The 21,413-nt window shown below is 43.2% G+C and overlaps 1 protein-coding gene across 7 annotated transcripts in view; it reads right to left on the bottom strand.

Annotated features, from left to right (window-relative positions):
- Positions 1-21,413, bottom strand: part of SYTL3 (synaptotagmin like 3) — a 92,714-nt gene that overhangs the window by 63,129 nt on the left and 8,172 nt on the right. For all 7 annotated transcript variants that reach the window (XM_077898663.1, XM_077898616.1, XM_077898646.1 and 4 more), the window contains 3 exons: positions 15,253-15,435; positions 13,197-13,829; positions 10,566-10,784 (listed from right to left, as the gene is read on the bottom strand). In XM_077898663.1, coding sequence (XP_077754789.1) covers positions 10,566-10,784; positions 13,197-13,306 — 329 coding nt within the window. In that variant the 5' untranslated portion in view covers positions 13,307-13,829; positions 15,253-15,435. The remainder of the gene's footprint in view (positions 1-10,565; positions 10,785-13,196; positions 13,830-15,252; positions 15,436-21,413) is intronic.

The following is a 21,413-nucleotide window of genomic DNA, read 5'->3' as shown; positions in this document are numbered from 1 at the left end:
CTGTCATATTAAATTCCAAAAGACAATGAGAACACATTTCTGGAGCTCCGAGATGAAAAGGATGGGACCTAAGATTTTAAAACCCAGTGAAGTCATAGCTCATGATGGAAGGCTACAGAGGGCAACCTCAAATCTGCAATGACTCAGATCATATGCCACCCACATGCTCTTCTAGGGCAAAAAATCCTTCAAGAGGCACTTCAGTTGATTGAAAAATGAATCAAAATAAAGAACTTGCAAATTGGGAAATCCTGGTCTCAAAAGATTAGCAATGAGTGCTTGAATGTGTTAAAACTTAGAGTTGGCTTAATAATTGTAAATATAATTATAAAACCATGCAGGTGACAAAAATAATTATTGAGAGAGATATCACAGGACATAAATGTAATAATTTATAATAATGTAAATATTTCAAAATGACATGAATAGCATTTATAAAACATTTGTCTCTATGAATTTCTGTCTCTACTCTGGGTACCTCCTGTAAATAGAATCATACATTTTTCCTTCTGGCTTCACTTATCATAATATTTGTAAAGTTTATCTGTGTTTTAGCATGTATTAAAATTTCATTCTTTTTTTGTAGTTGAATAATATTCCATAACACGTATATACGACATTGTTTATCCATTCATCCATTGATGGACACTGGTTACTTCCACCTTGTGACTATTATGAATAATAATGCTGCTATGATCACTGGCTTATTATTTAATATTTGAAAGCTACAGGGTTGTTGTCAAAACCAACATTAAGGGGTGGCTGGGTGGTTCAGTTAATTAAGTATCCAACTCTTGATTTTGGTTCAGGCCACAGTCTCAGGGTCCTGGGACTGAGTCCCACATCTAGCTCCATGCTCAGCATGGAATCTGCTTGGGATTCTCTCTCTTTCTCCCTCTCCCTCTCCTACTCATGCTTTCTCTAAAATAAATAAACAAGTCTTTTTTTTTAAAAACCCCAGCATTAATATTTTCATTTTGTTATTTCAGGTAGCAGAAGGTTTTACAATATACTAGCTCTTAAGAAAATTTTAAAATGCTGACAGATCCTATTTTTAAATTTTGAGTAGGCTTCAGGCCCAGTGTGGAGCTTGAGCTCATGATCCTGAGATTGAGAGTCACATGCTCTACTGATTGGCCCCAGGATCTATCAGCATTTATTTTTATTTTATATTATTTTTTTATTTTATATTATTATTTATTTATTTATTTATTTATTTATTTTAAGATCTTATTTATTCACGAGACACAGAAAGAGAGAGGCAGAGACATATGCAGAGGGAGAAGCAGGCTCCACCCTGGGAGCCCAATACAGGACTCGATCCAGGCATTCCGGGATCATGCCCTGAGCCAAAGGCAGACATCCAATTGCTGAGCCACCCAGGTGTCCCTCTATCAGCATTTATAAGAAGATTCATATTTTAAATACTCACATTTCCGCAATCAAACTGAAAATTAACCCAGATGCATTTAACATGTAAGATTATATGTTACATAGGAGGTTATGTGCATCATACCTCCTTTTCCAAGCATAAGGCAACATAAATTTATGCCCCTAGATTATGGAGGTTTACACACAAAGTAACCGTTTCAGAGGTGGCAAAATCTAGGTTAGTCTTTGAGGATTCTGTTGAAGGTAACAGCTTCACTGCCTTGTTGGCAAGTTTTTATAATTATAAAAGTGGAAGGAATAACTGATTTCTTATCCACTGACTTCATTTCTGTAGTTATAAAAGTACTGTTCATACGGATAGCAAAGCACATAAAATTAGGCAGACATCTCTTTCCTTCTAAAGAAGCAGTTTTGCTAATTTCTTTTCTTTTTTTTTTTTTTTTTTTTTTAGATTTTATTTATTTATTCATGAGAAACACAGAGAAAAAGAGGCAGGGACAGAGGCAGAGGGAGAAGCAGGCTCCATGCAGGGAGCCCGATGTGGGACTCGATCCCCGGACCATGGGATCAAGTCCTGAGCTGAAGACAGACGCTCAACCGCTGAGCCACCCAGGTGTCCCAGCTTTGTTAAACTTAATGATTTTTTTTTTTAAAGAAATTAAGTTTGAATCTGACAAAGATATCACAACACCTAATTCCATCATCACCAAAGCATCTCAAAAACAGGGTTTCAGAAGAGTGTAACATACTGAGGCCAGCTTTAACATTAGCTAGAAATCCATGGGCAACTTTCTTTGAATGAAAATATCGATTCTAAACTATCTGCAGTGAGGGAACAGTACAGAGTTGAATCACCTAAAACCCCTAAATTCACACATGACTTCTCTTTGGCATCAGAATGCATTTTGGTCTGCTCTATGGACATGGGTATACTATTGTGGAAATTCCTATGAAAACATGACTTCAAAGGAACTACATGCCTGTCTGGGATCCCTATATCTTCCAGAACCCTTAACTCTAGCTCACAGTTAACCAAAGCAGGACCTCACCACCTCACACAAGGCGCCAGCCCAGGAAAGCAGCCTCCTCATGCTGACCTTCCCTACAGGGCAAAAGTTTCAGCTGAGCTGAGTGCAGTGACAGTGTCAAGTACGAACAAGAGAATTAATGCTACAGAAGGCTTATTTATCTCCGAGAAAGGTTTTAACAGCCAAGGCCTGTGTAACTAATCAAGTACTCATCACAGAAGAAATTTCAGCTTCAACAAAAGGAATGATATTCAAATTATTGTGAAAGCATTCCCTTTAGTAAGTACAAAATAACCTTTTCAAAAATAAACTTTTTCCCAAAATGTTCTATACATCTCCACTTTTTTACTATATGTTTTAGTAGCACAAGGCTTCAAAGAATATTAAATGTTCATTACTCCCATTTGGCCAATGGATTAAAAAAGAATGTCATGATCCTACATACAATTAGTATCTTTCATATTCCTACAGAAAGCAAAGTACATATACCTCATGAAATAGCCAAGCTATACCGTGAGGACCAAAACAGATGCCATCGCTAGGTGACAACTAAGAAGAGAAAAACTTTATTTCAAAGACCAAAAGGCTTTTCCCTTGTAAAATTGGTTTTTAGTGGCTAATCTCTTGAAAACATGCAGATGTATAACTATGTGAAATATTTGACTCAATATAGTCAACTCGTGTATACTTTTTCATGTGAAGCACATGAACACAGTCACTATCAATAATGTTAAAAAATCAGATTAGAAAAAAAGTCAGGTTTTGAAATAGAAGATAGGCAGCAAAGACATGTCACTTTGACCTTGGCACCAAGCTAAAATCCTTCCTCGCCAGCTCTCCTATACCATACCCAGCATTCACTTGGGTTTCAACATTTCGCGGAGTTAGAACTTTTAGTCATTTAAAGAGCAGAAGTATTTACAACAATGACTGCAAATTATTCCATTCTCATACATTAACTATTTGCCTTGGTGGATATGAAATGGGGATTCAGTATTTTACCAAAACATGGGATTAGGAAAATGCTGGGACTATCGGTCTGAAATTTCAAAGATTATATTTTCCAAGCTCTGGGAAGTTTTACTTTAAGGAGAAAACAAAATTGCTATAAAACTTGTCTCATAATGTCACTTGATTTTTTTTAAATTTTTATTTATTTATGATAATCAGAGAGAGAGAGAGAGGCAGAGACACAGGCCGAGGGAGAAGCAGGCTCCATGCAGGGAGCCCGACATGGGACTCGATCCCAGGTCTCTAGGACCACACCGGCACTGAAGGTGGTGCTAAACCGCTGGGCCACCGGGGTTGCCCTTTTCTTAAAAAAATATTTTTAATTTAATTTAATTTTATTTTTAATTTATTTTTTATTTTTAATTTATTTTAATTTATTTTTTTAATAATTATTTTTTATTGGTGTTCAATTTGCCAACATACAGAATAACACCCAGTGCTCATCCCGTTAAGTGCCCCCTCAGTGCCCGTCACCCATTAACCCCCACCCCCCGCCCTCCTCCCCTTCCACCACCCCTAGTTCATTTCCCAGAGTTAGGAGAGAAGAAATGGGTAGGAAATATCAGAAAGGGAGACAGAACATAAAGACTATTTTTTTATATTTTTTTTATGTCTTTGTTTTCTGAGGTCTTTCTGCTGCTTCTCTTTTGCTCTCAATTTCTTTTTGCCTCCAGCCTTAGCACTTCTTGCCCCCTTCACTGCAAAGAGTTTCCTGGGGATAGGTGGCCTTCACCTTCCCTGCCCCTGGGTCCTCCCTGTGGAACACTGGCATACTCTGGTACTGCTTTCTTTTGGGGAAGCACCTATGCTCACACCCCGTTTCCTGTGAGTTCGAGATCCAAGGTCTTCTGAGTGGCCTTTCTCCCCACAGGTGGGAGAGGGCAGAGATCTAGAAGGGGTGGGATTCAGAAGACCAGGGCTCTAGTCTAACTGACTCGCTGGCCTCGGGCTAACTACTTTATGCCTCTTAGCCTCTTGTTTCTCACCTGTAAAATTAGGATAATAATTGTAGTTGCCCCATAAGACTTTTTTTTTTTTTTTTAGATTTTTATTTATTTATGAGAGAAACAGACAGAGAGCCCGATGTGGGCCCCGATCCCAGGACCCTAGGATCACGACCTGAGCCAAAGACTGATGCTCAACCACTGAGCCACCCAGATGCCCCCCACCCCCCGCATAAGACTGTTTCGTTAAGGTTTAGATGAAACATGCTCATCCCCAAGCTGTATCCTCCTTCCCCAACTGATGCCCGTCTCCCTCTCTTCCTGACTCTTCGAGAAATACTCCAAACACACATGCTTGAAAGTCACCTAGAACTAGGTCAGCCCTCCCTCCTCTGAGCACCCAAGGACTCTTAGCAGGTCCAAGATGAATGCGCCTTGAAGCAGAAACCTCATAGGTCTCCTGGAACCTTGACACAACCCCGAGGCCAGGACGTTCCACAGGCCTTTTGCTCTGATTGCTCTGTCAATGGGTTTTGCTTTTTTAAAATTGCTATCCTACAGCTTCCCCTTTCCTGACTTAGAAAACCTCCTTCCCTCTTCCTGGTTCCACGATGGATCCACTTCTTCCCAAGGACTGGATCTGAGGCTGACAAAGCTACAGAGAGAGGAAAGCCAGAGAGGCCCACCCCCCATCCAGGACTCACTCAGTTATGATTGTCAAATATTCTAAAGTTTAACCAGCCTTTTCTCTAGGATGGGGGAGGCCAGGGTGGACCAAACCAGACAGGGAACAGAGGCTGCAAAGAAAGGGGAGAGGGAATATGTGTTGTTATAAATTATTGCCTTCTGTCCCCATACAATTTCCTGAAGCAATTTACTCCTTAATGCAATTATCTTTGGTATTTTGAAAAGCATCCTTATTTCAAAACAAGGAAGTTGGGATTTTAGAAATCACACTGTGTGTACTTGGAGGGTAGAGTTACAATAGCCAGGGCACGATGCCCTCTTGCGTTGCCTTCCTGGGAGACTGCCTCGGCCTCACCCGTCCTCCTGTTGTGATTTTTAGCTTACAATAAACTATTAGAAGACAAAAAAATGCCAAGCATTTAACCCCTTACCAGGCAATGTTTACTATTAGAGTTCGAATACAGTTGATTGAAAGGAGGGAAGAAAAGCTGAAGACCTTTCTAGACATTATTTGGAATTGTTATCTCCTCTCTCAAGAGCCCTGGTGGTGGTGCAGCTCTTAGCAGCTCCCTGTCTTTCCTTCTCAAGGGATTGAGCATGGAGCTCTTAAAGAAAGAAAAGAAAAGAAAAGAAAAGAAAAGAAAAGAAAAGAAAAGAAAAGAAAAGAAAAGAAAAGAAAAGGAAAGAAAAGAAAAGAAAAGGGAAGGGAAAAAAAGAAAGAAAGAAAGAAAGAAAGAAAGAAAGAAAGAAAGAAAGAAAGAAAGAAAGAAAGAAAGAAAGAAAGAAAGAAAGAAAGAAAGAAAGAAAAAGAGAGAGAGAGAGAAAGAAAGAAAGAAAGAAAGAAAGAAAGAAAGAAAGAAAGAAAGAAAGAAAGAAAGAAAAAGTAAAAAGCAAAGCCTGAAGGACAAAGCCTCAACCAACCAAAGGGACGTGAGTTAGCTCTGAAGTCAGCGTGACTTGGCATGCTGCCGTGGAAATAGAAGGTGTGCTGTTCAGGAGCAAAGAAATCTGGTTGAACAACTTCACTTCTCCTTGGATGAAGGATTGAAATTAGGCCTTGCAAAGGAGCAGGAAATCTGAGGACTTTAATGTCAGGAGCCCAAAAAACACAACTCTCCCAATTCAGGGGGAGAGGAAGCCCAGTCAGTGGACCTGCACCACGTGAGTGGCTCTCGGGATCTCTGTCCAAGGGCGCTCAGACATCTGCAGCAACACTTAGAAGCTGTTTTCACATCCCAAAGTCTCTGACTATTCTCCTAGACTCACACCAGACGAACATTCCCCCCTTCCCCTAAGTTCTGCAGTGCCCTTGTGCACGCTGTCCCCAACAAACAGAAACACCTGCTCTTGTGTTTTCAAGAAATCCATGACCAGCACATCCTTGCGTTGGAAAGTGGGAGCCCAAGCCAAACATGCTGTTTATCATTTTTGAAATGGGTAGTTCAATATATCAATTCCATGTTATAAATTGTTTTAAAAAACATCACAACACCAAATGATTGAAATATGTGAAGATTCAGTCCAGCACTGATAGAGAGCACACTCATTTCTTTATCCAATTATTCAGTGCAAGTCAGCTTACCTCTTTCCAAGCAGCCTTATGTAAAGCTGCATGGGATGATGTGGCATAGGAGGACCCTGAATGTACCTCCTCCCACCGACACCAAATCTGCAGCCTCATATGGAGAAACTCCCTCTGAAGAACTGAAAACCAGCTGAACTGCCCTTCCACAAGGAATGATGGAAGACCACACCCAGATGGGCAGGAGAGGCAGAGACATGGTCTTGCCAGAAGCCCCCTGGCCCCCCAGCATGGAGACCCAGAACAGGAAGGGATTTCACAAGTACAGTTTCTCCCAGAGGAGTGAAGGGTTTATGACCCATGCCAGGCACACCAACCCTTGGGACCTGCACCAGAGAGATGTGCCCCCAAAAAATCTAGCTTAGAACAACGGGACTTATGTCCAAGGAGCATGTGGTCTCACTCACATGGAGACCCGGGACAAAAGCAATCTAGACTCTAGAGCCTAGATGAAAAGCATCTAGACTCTGCGCGAAGGACATTCATTTGCTAATCTTAAGGCATCTGCCAGAGGGGTGGGGGACAGGTGGGACTCTCTCCAGAGATGAGCACCATTTCTGCAGTCTCCCTCTATCCTACTGGCATGGGCAGGCACACAGAGACATGGAACCCTCCTGCTGCCTTGCTAGGGCCAGTGGGGTGAGTGGTCCATGATATTTTCCCACTGCCTTGCTGAAGCTGGCAGGCATGTGCCTTCCTGGGGCTGGAGGGTACAAGTGGTCACAGCATTCTCCCACCGCCTTGTTGCTGCTGACAGGATGCAGAGACAACACTCTCCTGCAGCATCACTGAAGCCAGTGGCCGTGCACAGCCAAGGCATTTGCCCACTGCCTTTCTAAAGCTGGTGGGCATGCCCCATCCCTGTACTCTCCAGCTGCACTGCAAAGCCAGCAGGTGCCTGCAGCCCAAACAGTGGACACCCATTGATCACCTAGCCCTGGTGGCCAGGGGGCTTGTGTTCCTGGGCCCCACAGGACTATAATAATTACAAAGACAGTTCCTGGCAGGGTACAACCCCCAGGGTGCTGCACAGACAGTAGACCGAAGCACATCCCCAGTCTCACCATGAAGAAGTCCTATTTACTTGTCCTGGAGCTTTTTCCTGAGGGACGGACTTCCTGCTTGCCACAAAACCAGAGATTATGAAGTTGTTTCTCAGGGAACACAGGCAGAGAGACAGCATCCTCGCACTCAGCCCTGGCCTTGCCTCAACTCTCCTTAATCTCCCAGGAAGAAGCTTATACATTTGTCTAGAGCCCTGTATTTTGCAACCTTCACCCAAAGGACACCTCTGGACCTCCTAGTCTGGAGGCCAACAGAGTTTATGACTGGTCCCACAGGACTGTGTTTATTTGCACACTTTAAAAGCTGCTGCCTATGGGTCTAGCTTCCTATCGGCCTTAAACTACATTCTAACAGATCCTTCCCTTTGGAATATCCACAGGTCTTGGCACCCCAGCAGAGCCCTGTCAAGAATAAATCAGGCTAGGGATCCCTGAGTGGCTCAGTGGTTGAGCATCTGCCTTTGGCTCAGGGCATGATCCTGGGGTTCTGGAATCAAGTCCCACTTCAGGCTCCCTGTGGGGAGCCTGCTTCTCTCTCTGCCCATGTCTCTGCCTCTCTCTGTGTGTCTTTCATGAATAAATAAATAAAATCTTTAAAAAAGAGAGAGAGAGAGAGAGAGAGAGAGATTAAATCAGGCTTCCTGGGCAATCGCAAAGGTTGGAAAGAGCTAGGGTGAGGTTGAATGACAAGGTTCATCACCCACACGAGGCCACTCCTTCAAGATGGGGAGACGTTGCTTTTTGGCCTAACATGTAGAAACAGAGAGAGTCAAGCAAAAATGAAGACACAGAGAAGTATGTTCCAAATGAAAAAACAAGGTAAAATCTCAGAAAAATACCTTAATTTAACAGGGTAAGTAATCTAGCTGATAAAGAAATCAAAGTAATGGTCATAAAGATGCTGACCAGACTCAGGAGAAGCTCAGATGAATGAACAGTGAGAACTTCAACAAAGAAATGGAACACATCAGCAAGTGCCAAGCATTAGTCATAGAGCTGAAGCACACAATGGAGGGGATCCCCAGCAGACCAGATGAAGAAAAGCAGATCAGCCATCTGGAAGGCAGGGCAGTGGAGCTCACCCAAACAGAGCAGCATAAAGGAAAAAAAAAGAAGTCAAAAAAAGAGAAGAAGGAGGAGGAGGAGGAGAAGAAGGAGGAGAAGGAAGAGTAGGAGGACTAGGAGGACTAGGAGGAGGAGAAGAAGAAGAAGAAGGAGGAGGAGGAGGAGGAGGAGAAGAAGAGGAGGAGGAGGAGGAGGAGGAGGCGGTGGCGACGACGAAGACAACGACGACGACGACAGCCTCACAGGCCAATGGGACAACATCAAGTGGAATGACATTCACCTTACAAGGGCCAGGAGGAGAAGAGAGAGAGAAAGGAGCAGAAAGTTATTTGACAAAATAAAATAATGGCCGAAAAGTGCCCTCACCTAGAAGAGAAACAGACATCCAGGTCCAGGAAGCCCAGAGAATTCCAAGTAAGATGAACCCAAAGAGATCACACCAAGCACAGCCTAATTAAATGTCAAAAGCTAAAGATAAAAAGAGAATTTTAAAAGCAACAAGAGAAAAACAACTTGCTACATACAAGGGAACCCCATAAGATAATCAGCAGATTTTTCATCAGAAATTTGCAGCCAGAGGGGAGTGGGATGATGAATCCAAAGTGCTAAACAGAAAAAAGCTGCCAACCAAGAATACTCTACCCAATAAGGTTATCATTCAGAACTGAAGTACAAATCAGGAGGATGGTAACAAGATCTAGGTGCTGATCACTTTGCAATATATACAAATATCAAGTCATTATACTGTACCCCTGAGGCCAATATAATGACATATGTCAATTATACTTCAATGAAATATTTTTTAAATAAATAATGCAGGGCACCTGAGTGGCTGAGTCAGTTAAGTGTCTGACTTCTAATTTCAGTTCTGATCATGATCTCAGGGTCCTGGGATCGAGCTCCACATGGGACTCTCCACTATGCTTGGGATTCTCTCTCTCTTTCTCTCTCCCTCTCCCACTGCCTCTCCCCCTACTCATGCTCAATAAATAAATAATCTTTAAAAATAAGTAAATAGCTCTATACAGGATCACTCTAATATTCCTTATGTTGACATTCTCTGAATGAGATAAATTAAGCTCTAAGAGAACTTAGGCACCAGTTACGAAATCCAAATGAATCTTAACTTCTGGGTTAGCCTGTCCTTAGCCATTACAAACAAATATTTTTTAAATTAAAAAAAACTTTTTATGTGATAAAATGTATTATTTTTTTAAAAAAGATTTTATTTATTTAATCATGAGAGACACAGAGAGAAAGAGAGGCAGAGGCACAGGCAGAGGGAGAAGCAGGCTCCATGCAGGGAGCCCAACATGGGACTCAGTCTCGGGTTCCCAGGATTACACCCTGGGCCGAAGGTGGTACTAAACTGCTGAGCTGCCCGGGCTGTCCAAAACGTATTATTTTTTTTAAAGTTCTATCTTAAAAAAATAAAAAGTTCTATATTTACTTATTCACTTGACAGAGAGAGAGAGAGAGAGAGCATGAGCAGGGGAAGCAGCAGAGGAAGATGGAGAAGCAGGGTCCCCACTAAGCAGAGAGCCTGACAGGGGACACTATCCCAGGACCCTGGGATCATTACCTGAGCCGAAGGCAGATGCTTAATCAACTGAGCCACCCAGGTGCCCTAACATTTATTTCTAAATCACTATAGCTTCCAAGTCTAGAAAGGGAGCTTCATATTAAGCCCTCTGCCAACGATCATCACTCGAATTTGAGAAGTGACAGCTCTCTTTGTCAGCAGTTTGTGGGGGACCATCTCTGAGGCTCGAGTCCATGGGAGGAATCTTACCTGTCCTCAAAGCACACAGTACACTTCCAGGCACGGGTCTTCCTCAGGAACACTCGGCACTCAGAACACACACGGTGGCTGCAGCCCTGGCACACGGCCCCGCGGTTCAGCAGGAGCCCCAGCTCCTGGTGGCAGCGTGCACAGGAGTTCTCTCTGTACTCCTGGCTCACGTTCTTTGCTCCTTTCCACCGGAGATGCTGCAGGTGTGTTTTCAGTTTCCTGTGGCCCAAAGAGTCAGATAATAAGATATGACTACATGGAAGGGCAGACCCCAGACATGCTCCTACATGGCAAAGGCCCCAACACCAACACCATAGCATAAGAATAAAGAAGGGGCTTTGGCATCCAACACTCCTGGGTAAAACATGGTTGGCTGTGTGACTATGGATCTCATGCAATCTCTCCAGAAGGGGGCTCCGAGATTTTTCTCCACTGTGAAACAGAGATGGAAAAAAGCCTACCTCCCAGGGATGCTGGGAGGATTAAATGGCAAAGCCTAAAAAGTGTCTGGCATTGAGAAGTTAGCCACTAGTTTTGTTCTAGGCTCATCCCTCCATGCCCAAAGAGCATCATAAGGGTTAGCAAGAACAGAGAGAGGACAAAACACATGCAGAAAATGCCATCAGTTTTAATATAGAAGGCATGGAAATATCTATAATGATATGCACACCTGCTGCTGTCGTTAAGTCTCAGTAAAATTATTTAACTAATGCTACGTTTTTGCTACTGGATTTTTTTTTTTTAATGGGTGGTCAGTTCACTTCCAGTCCCTATTTCCCTGAGACAATACCCCAAGTGCCAGGGGACCTTACACTGGACCCCAAAGAGGTGTTATTAACCAGAATACTCTTTTTTGAAACATCTCTGCTAGCTACTTTATAAGAGAGAAGCCAGTCTTGAGATGCAAGTTTATGTTCATTCAACTTACAGGATTTGTTCTAGTCAGTTCCCTCTGGAAAAAAATTTCCTTACCACAGTGTCCATATTACTTTGTTTCTATTCAAAATCATGCTTCTAAATCACTGAAAGGCCTCCAATCATCAAAGACAATCCATTTTGTTCAGTGTATTATTTTTTTTAGTGGAAGAAAGTATAAGTGCATTTAGAGAGCTTTGGAATGACAGGAGAAGACAGAAAAAACACTGTAGGATCCCTGGGTGGCGCATCGGTTTGGCGCCTGCCTTTGGCCCAGGGCACGATCCTGGAGACCCTGGATCGAATCCCACGTCGGGGTTCCAATGCATGGAGCCTGCTTCTCCTTCTGCCTGTGTCTCTGCCTCTCTCTCTCTCTCTCTGTGTGACTATCATAGATAAATAAAAAATTTAAAAAAAAAAAAAAAGAAAAAACACTGTAGGGGCGCCTGGGGGGGCTCAGTTGGTTAAGCATCTGCCTTCAGCTCAGGTCGTGATCCCGGGGTCCTGAGATCGAGACCCGTTGTGGGCCCTGCTCAGTGGGGAGCCTACCTCTCCCTCCCCTCTGCTCCTTCCCCTGCTTGTGCTCCTCTCTCTTGCTCGCTTACTCTCTTCTCAAGTAAATAAAATCTCAAAAAAAAGGAAAAGAAATCACTGTATCTTTCAGATAACCCACAAATTTCTCTCATTCCTCAAGCATTTGGTTGCCCCAAATTTTATTTTATATGTATTTTTTCTCGACAGACTCTGAAAGAGTTTTGTCATTAAAACAAAATCAAAAAGCCTATTCCATGTACTTATTTTTCAAACATCTATAAACGAGGCATCGCCATTTATAAAGGTGAAACTTGACCGCTAACATCAGCAGTTTTGATCCGGTCTAGCCCTGCTTTATTAAGTGTAAACTATTATCAAATAGCGCATGGCATGTGGCTTCCAGACAGACAAGGAAAGAAACTTCCTATTGACAGATCGGTCAGAGAACAGGCTGAGCAGGTTCATATTTTATGCTCCCCCTGCCCTCAAAGCCAACTTGGAAGCAAAAGCACACAAAGAAAAAGACAGGAACGGATTGCAGTGGACCTGCTATTTCTACATTGCTTTCTTGGCTTTTCTGTGGGTCTTTGGTGACCCTCCCCCCCCACAAAAAAAAAAAAAAAAAAAAACAATTGAGGCAACCTATCACTGGAGGTCTTTCCCTTGTGAAGTATAGTAGAAGCCTAAAAATCTTCCTTTTCTTTCTTTTTTTTTTTTTTAAGTATTTTTATTTATTTATTCATGAGAGACACACAGAGAGAGAAGCAGAGACAGAGGCAGAGGGAGAAGCAGGCTCCCTGGGAGGGAGCCCAATGTGGGACTTCAACCCGGGACCCCAGGATCACAGCCTGAGCCACCCAGGTGCCCCTGAAAATCTTCCTTTGAATTAGTCCCACAAAGTAGCAAAGGGACAAGCAGCAGACAACAAACTTAGCACCAAAAGGCATTATTTTAAGTGAACGACAAAGCAGCCTCCCTTTTCCCTAATGTGGGGAGCTGAGTTATAGGGCAGGGCTACCTGGCCCCCACCCCTCACAGGGCCACTTGCAGAGGGGACGCCAGGACACCCAGTGGTCAGCAAGCAGCAGTGAGCAAGCAGGTGGCAGCAAGCCAGGTGGCAGCGGGCTGCAAGGAGGCAAAGCCCAACCCCAGAGCCAGGCACCCGTGTGGATGACAACTTACCGGATCCTTTCCTCCTCGATGTTTTGAACCGCCTGGTCTCGGTACAGGACCTGGAGGATGACCTCACGTTCCAATTCCTGGAGGGAATTCAGACTGACTTCCCGAGCCATTCCTTCTCTCGTGTGTAGACCCGAGTTGAGGGTCACTCCATGACCTGGACCACGCACCCCTGTGCTATGGGTGAGCTCAGAGTGTCCAGGAGCAGCCCTGTGTGCTTGAAAGCGCTCCTTCTCCTATTTCATTGGCAACTGTTTGGCTCGTGGCTCTTTTTTTCCTTTTTAACTGCGTCACACTCCCCAGGAGAAGAAAGTCCCAAGAGGCTGTCCGTCAGCTGGACTTGTGGCTCCCAGAGTCTCATGCCACCCAGGGGATCCTTTCCACTGGGCCCTACTGCTGCCTCTGATGGCTGTCTAAGACAAAAGCATATCTTTTTTCTGAGGTTTTTGCCAGAGAGGGTTATAAATCAGGCATGGCTCCAAGCAGATAATTTCTGCAAAGCAGAAGTGGGCCCCAATCTGAGGGAATTTACAAATGGCAGTTAGAAGAGTATTGAGGATATTTAGAAGCTAACTTTCCCCTCCAGTGCTTTCGGGTCAGCAGCAGTGGTAATTAAAAGCCCAGCCAGTTCAATGCCTGTAGGAAAGACAACAATGAAATGGCATCATTTTCCTGACTTGTGTATGTTGGCAGCATTACTTCAGAACACACAAAATGTTCCACATGGACCTTTGCACCTTCTGCCATCGTGATAATGTACGATTTTAAATTTTATTAAATTGGCCTTCTCATGTTTCTAAAAGCCACAAACTTCTAAACTTGAACTCTTCTAAAATGAATCCAGTATCTCCAGTGATTAGAGGCACAAAGGTCCATGTTTAACGCCCATCGTCCTAATTGAAAACACATTAAGAGAACTCAATGTGCTCAATGCTTAGCTATCAGTTTTACAATTCATTTCAAAACTCAAAAGAAATTTAATCAGTTGGGGATGTCTGAAGGATCATCTTACAAGCTCTATCTATCAATTATTTATGGTTTTTAATGGTTTTCAAGGATGTCTTCTGCATGGGGTCTTGTTTCTGTTTAATGCTGGTTGAAAGGTTCTTCATCCATTCTCCCTGCTTTTGTCCTCCCTCCCCCCCCCCATTGGTGACATTGGGCTCACATAACCTTCAATTTGCTCCTCCCCCCAACCAAGAAGATGGTGTTGAATTTATAAAACACTGGCTAGATGCATATCAATGAAATACAGAAAGTGTAGATCAAAGCAATATACTTTCTGCAATGCCATTTTGTTATCAAATGGACATGAATTCTTTAGTAATAAGATTTTCTTTCAATGCTTTATTTTTTTTCCTTTCAATGCTTTAGAAGCTAAACTTTTGTTGGGCTTCAACAGAAATCCACATTATATTCATTTATGATCCATAACAAATCATTAAATAAGAGGTTAATAGAGCCCTAAGCGATCATTTTCATTAAGCAGAGATTCTTAAACTTTTTTTTTCTTAATCTTTGGTAGTCTGGTGAAGCCTGTGTATTTAAATGCATAAAATAAAATACATTTAATTACAAAGGAAATCATATACCAAAACGTTTTAATATAGTAATATATATATATGTTCACTGAAGCATGATCTAGCAGTGATCTAACAACTACTATAGTTTCAAAGTAGTTATTATAAATAACATCTTGAGATAGCTGTAACATGCATTGTGGTATGAAAATATGTGTGATTTCCATTAGTGATTTCTATTAGTTAACCAGTCCTGCTAGTTCTACTGTGGTTTGATGCCTATATTCATAATGGAAAGAAATGCTAAATTTTAGTTAGAGGTAGACAAAGATCTAATCTTTTTCCCCATCCAAGTTCACAGCCCTATCAACTAAGGATTCAAGGCTTAAGGGATTCTAGATTTGTCAGTTCCTCTACTGTGGGACAAAGTTAAAATGCATGGCTCACCCAACTGCACAGGTTGCATGAATAGAAGAACAGAAAGACACAGAGCTCTGAAAGGGGCACTCTTGGCCTGTAGGCTTCAGGGAAGTACTCACCTGTGCCTGCCCTCAAAAGGCTTCCTATCTAGAAGGTGGCACAAAGCAACAGGATGCCGGCCTTTGGCCCAGGCTGGCTGATAATCACTATATGACTTGTGCAAAGCCTTGACTTGTCTTGGTCCCCAGTTTCTGGATGAACAGATGGAACTCACAGATCTTAGTTCCCAAGGCTCTGAGTCTCTGGAAAAGAGGATAGCAATACAGAATAACGTATAATCAAGTAATAAGTGGTAAGGTGCAAATTGGCCAATATGTCATCAACTTTATGAGCTTATTTCTTCTAAACCTGCCCCTTGGATCTTCTTTCTTCTTATTTATTACTGGACCGAGAACGATCCAGTTGGTCTGATTCTCAAATATTTGAAATGAAGATTTTTGCACTTGGCTCAAAACACAAGATTTGTATGCACTGAGCTTTCTTTTGATGTGGTTTTTGCACTCTGCCCTCTGGTTCTGGTCATGCAGTATGAGGTTGGAAATGATGGAAATGACGTTAATAAGTGGACTCATTGGGGGAATCCCAGCACAGGCAAATGTTCACTCATTCAGGTAGCTGGGTTTTACAGAAATACAGGATTCAATTATTACGTAAAATCAAATCCATGGCTGTGGGCTTCCAGTAGAAAGGGCCATTTTCAAGGATGAGAGGGAGTTCATCCTCCCCTCAGTGGCCATTCGCTCCTACTTACAGAAAAGTAAAATTCAGTTTGTTTCTCAGATCCATCCATCCATCCATCCAGTAAACATTTATTGAGCACCTTCTAAGCGCTATTCAAGTGCTTAGAGTACATGACTTGATTGGTGATTTACACTCTATCCCATGTATAACAAGACTATAATGTTGCTTACAATAAAAGCACATGAAGGACAATTAAAGTCAGCAGTCAGTGTGGAAATGGGAAATCATTCTACCAGGAACCTGCAGCGAAACAGTCACTGTACTTGAGCATTGGATGTATTTCTGACTGTCCTAGTAGCCAAGGCAAAACCAAACAAAATGAAACAAAACAAAACAAAAAATCAAGGTGATGTATATCATTCTGATAAATCAAAGGAAGATGAGAAGGACCTCCTCGAGATGTAAGGGGTATAGACCAAGAAAACAATTAGTCAAGCTGTGGTTCAGCAGAAGAAGCAAAATTGTGCTTGAGGTATCATTATTAAATTGATCTTAAATTAAAGCTAAGAAGCTAGCATCAAATCATAATTCATTAAAAGCATTTCAAATAGAGATCAAAACATGGTGCTTTCTAGTATTACAAGGCAACACTGGCACAAAGCACTGAAAACAAGAGGATAGTTGTTTAGTATCCATTCCCCTGTGTTTTTTATTCTTGACTTTCAGAAATTTGATTCTAGCTTCTGTAAACCTTCAGTCATCCAAGCACTTGGTTAATATTTACAAGTAAAGCCTTCTATTGTTAGATGGAAATGTACTTTTTCCTTTAACCTGCAGGGTCTGTCTCCAGATCCTCTGTAAACAAGGGGTGACTTTTGGAAATGATGCCATCGGTACTGCAGAGAGCATCACATCATGGTCATAAATTGAGACTGTTCATAGGGCATCACTTTAGGATCTTTCACAGCAAGATTTAACAGAAACCCAGACAGATGTTTTCTCTTCGGTTTCTAGCATTCTCCTAGTATCCCACCTGGCTTGGAGGTTTGGATATTCCATTTACCATGCTTAAGCCACAGCTGCTTCATCTCCTTGGGACTTGCCCAGGATTGTCATGAGGGCAGTACCACACTTACATCTTTAGCAATTTGTGGGGTGCTTTTGGTTGTCACAGTGACAAAGAACTGTCTTGCATCCCCATGCAAATGTTGACTATCTTACCAGATAATTCAATTATGAAAAAATTATAATTACCTGATAAAATGTAACTCTTATAACAACACAAGGTATATTTTGCAGGATTTTAATATACTCTGATTTTTCCAGAATGCAACTCTTGTGTAGATTGAAGGAAAACTGTACTTTGTTTCTTTTAGAGCTTTAACAAGAGCTGTTTATCATTTCAGAAAGTTGCATTACCAAAAGCACCATTGTTTGTAGTATCTGAATGACTCCTTCCACATACCGGTAACAATCTGCATTTATAAATGTCATATTGGATGTGACTCTATTTACACACACATCTGACAACTTCACTGGGTCTTCTAATGTAGTTTACATATCCAAGTACCCATTACATGGTAATTATAAGTATATAATTTATAAAGTCCTCTATTTTTCCTTTTATTGTGGTAATTGTATTGTACTAGTAATAGCGTGTAGGTAAGTTATAGTATACATGAATTCTGTTTCTGGATAGGAAAAGGTGAAATACAATATATTGCTTATAATGAAGGACCACTGAGTTTCATAGCTTTAAGGGGAGCCCAGGTGGCTCAGGCGGTTAGGCTTCTAACCCTTGATCTCAGGGTTGTGAGTTCAAGCCCCACGTTGGACTCTGCTGGGCATGGAGCCTACTTAAAAAAAGTTTTCATAGAAGATCTTCATTAGAAGGGAAGATCCAATAATTTGTAAGACCACTTACAAATTAAGCTATGTAAGTCTCTTGTTCATGTTTCAACACATTATTGGGTTTGTAGGAGAATGGGATTTGGGAAATAGAGAGGGGTTGGTGGTTGTTTTTTTGTGTTTTTGGTTCGGGGGCTCCAGTTTACAAATCTGCATAAGTAATTTCACGTCTGATTTCCAGGCTGCAATTGAGAGGTCAAGGTTCTCCTTCCAATGCAAAATATTTGAATTATTTCAGCTGCATTTTTTCAATCCTCTTCAACGGAAGTTCTGGGGCTCTTTTTGTACTTTATCCCAGTTAGGCTGGCATTTGAATTCTTAGGCATTTTGTATCAACTGCCAACTTGGGAGAGTCCACTGTGTGATCCATCTTGCAAATCACTCAAAAATGCTTCACTGAAACTGTTCTTAGCTCCTCGTCTGGTTATCCAAGACAAAGTGCCCCCAGACTCCTCGCAACAATTTACTTATTTTTAATTTTTTAAGGTTTTATTGTTGTTGTTTAGTGAACTTCCTAGTCAATAGGGTGGCAGATGGAGTCAGTAAGCAGCACAGGCCCATGGTAAACACCAAGAAAATCAGAATTTCAACCACCTCCTGGCATTAGCAGGGTGAGGTATACCTTTACAGATTCCATTTCTAGTCACCTAGTAGAAATCATGTTGGAATAGGTTTCATATTCTTTGAAACATGGATGAAACAAATATACCTCTGCCATGGATGTTTTGATTGTTGATGTTTTGAAGTAGAACACGGAAACAAAGAATTACATGAAATCTATGAAAATCAGTTTGCATGTTCCTTGCACTGTTACATATTATTGTGTAGGATGATAGTAAGAGTAAGATGAGATAATAACATCTGAAACCCTCACAAAGTGGCTAACAGAGAACTGCCGAGGTGCCCCCTGGCTTGCCCACCAATGGCTGTGAGCACCCAGGGGAATGGTAGTGACAGGACCAAATGGATGGCGAGGAAGAGGGAGATGACAACACTGGGGACAGGCTAGTCTTCATGGCAAAGGTGAGGCCTGCCGAGCCTGGGAGAGGATGAGGAGCTGGCCTGAGGAATGCAGAGGGCATCTCTCTAGGTGGGGATGTGGGATTCCTCCCCCAGCACGGGAGCCCGGCTTCCCCACTGCTCAAAAACTCCGAAGCACAAACATGGCCTTCCTGACACCCCTGATCCAGTGTCTTCCTACTTCTGCATCCTCACTTCCCAGGGAATATTCCAGTGTTCTCATGGTAGATTCCTTTGAGACTATTCCCCCAAGCACATCATGCACTTTTCCTTCTCCGTGCATTTGTTCCTGTGCATTGCACTAACTGTGTTGAATCATATCCACTACTCAGATCATGGTGGCAAGCGTATAATAAGCAGTTGATAAATGTTAGCTGCCATGATTATTGTTAGCAGTAATAGTATCATTATCATCAATATTAATCTTTCAAGGTCAGATCAATTGCTACCTAATTCAGGAACTTTGTTCTTATTTACAATCAAAATTAGTCACTCCTTTCTTATAACACCCCTCTACTTGGTATATTGCTCTATGGGGACATTGATTTCATTCTGGCTTGTAGTCCAGAGTCCTTTCTAGCAGTGACATTGGGTTTTAGGGATCCTTCACCCCCCGGCAAGTAGGTCCTTAGTGTTTGGCATGTGTTGAGAAATGCAGTGACTGTTGTGACATGCGGATTTGCTTACAAAGCAGGAAGCATGAATTTAAGCAGAGTTAGGAAGTCAGGATAGTAAGGTGAACAAGAAAGCACCCAGTTCTGAAAGCTTCAGCCTCCAGGAAACTGAAAAGTGCAGGAAAATGAGTTGTTTTGGAATTTGAGAAGTATTCCAAAAATTGTTTTTGTTTTAATGATCTCATGCAGGAAGTCACAGCCTCCTAGCTGGAGGGATGAAGCCTTCCAGATCCATTTTTCTGAGATGCGCTTATTCACTGTCCCATCCACCTGACAGGTTCTTCCATTTCATTTATTTTGTCCCAAGCAAAGAAGTCGGGCTCTGTTCTTACCCACGGGGAGCCCCAACCTCCTTTTTCCATTGCACATTTGTATTTTTGCAATGGTGTCTGCCTTTGCTTTGTAGCATTCCACCCACCGGTCTAATTACATTTAACGATGAAAAAAGGAAACCAATACCACAGCACCATTTTGAAGGAAAAATCTTCCCGCAGCCACTACAGAAGCACTCTACAAACCGTCCCATCTCCGCACAGGTCAGGGTACCGGGCAGCCTGGGATCCAACTCAGGGCATAGCCATGCCTTCTTGGGCCAGTTGCTTCACCTCTGTGAGACTCACTTCCCTTCTCTGCCTCCTTCATGGCCTGGAGAAAGCTGTCCCTGCCTCACAGGGTTGACTTGGAAATTAAATGAATCACCTAGGCAGACACAGAGCAATGGCTAGAATGAAGCAAGTGGGACTCGGTTTGTCTCCACCACAGGAAGCCCCCAAAGCAGGGGAACAGGGGATTTTGGGGGGATTGATAGGGACAAAGCAGCAGGGGTGGGGGTCCCTCCTAGATGCAGCACGGTACCGGGATCCATGTATTCCCATTTTGTCTGTATCCGGTCCCGCTGCATCCCATCCCAGTGCATCGCTGGCGTCTGGACAAGCACAACTGGGTTATGGTGCTTAGGGTGTGGGTTCAGCAATGTGGGTTCATAGGCCCTCTGTGTGCCGAGCACATGCTAGGTGTTGAGTTCGTACAATGAGTAAGACCCAATCCCTGCATTCCGCGCTCCAGCCAGGTGATGACATGTGGACAAGTAAGCCACACTGTGGTGGGATGAACATAAAAACACAAGAATGCTGGGAGGGATGCAGGATGCTCCATACGGCAGGAGCAGAAATGTCTCGGCGGGGTGGGGGGTGGTTCTTCCCAGGGACAACTTTGCCAGGAGGACAGAACAGTCAATTGTGGCTTGAAGCCACTCCTGCCTGCCTTCCCCAGCCTAACAGCAAAGCTCGACGGGCTCTCAGACCTGCCCAGGGGGCAGCACAAGAGCCGTGACACTCAGGGAGAGCAAGGAGGACAGGAAAGGGTCGGTTTTTGCTGGCAGACAGGGATCCCCTCTCCTCTCACCCCGTCACCTGTCATCACTGAGCAGGTGGTCATCAGATCACAGGCCAGAGAGCCCCCCGCCCCCCACCTGCTGGTGACGCAGGGACAGGGACAGCGGAAATGTGGCAAATTGCCGGGGCGTGTGCACAGGTCACCAGGACTGTCTGCACTGCCAGGATGTTCAAGGGAAACTGCAGAATGTTCTCAAAGCCCGAAAGCCACAGCCCTGCTACTACCGCTGGCGCACGTCATTTTGAGGGGGGGCCCAAGCCACACCACTCTGCGCTTTACCACAGCCGTTTCCTTGAGAGGCGACAGCTTGAGAACACAGCCAGGGGACTCTGCCTCGGACGCCGGCAGGGAGATCGGGGTGGTGCGACACTGTCCCTGACGCTGCATGTGACAATGTGGTCCCCTCTTGCTCCTGTGTGTTTTCCACTGTCGCAGCCACAGAGACAGCCAGTCCACGGGCATCAGACAGGGGCTGAATAAAGAACAGCTCTTGCCTCTGTGACTCCAACCCAAACCGGGTGGGGGGGGGCATTTCTGCCAAG

The sequence above is a fragment of the Canis aureus genome, chromosome 1 (genome assembly GCF_053574225.1).
Source record: "Canis aureus isolate CA01 chromosome 1, VMU_Caureus_v.1.0, whole genome shotgun sequence".
In the NCBI taxonomy this organism is placed as follows: Eukaryota; Metazoa; Chordata; class Mammalia; order Carnivora; family Canidae; genus Canis; species Canis aureus.
The sequence above is the reverse complement of the archived record's forward strand: the minus strand, read 5'-3'. Positions and strand labels throughout refer to the sequence as shown.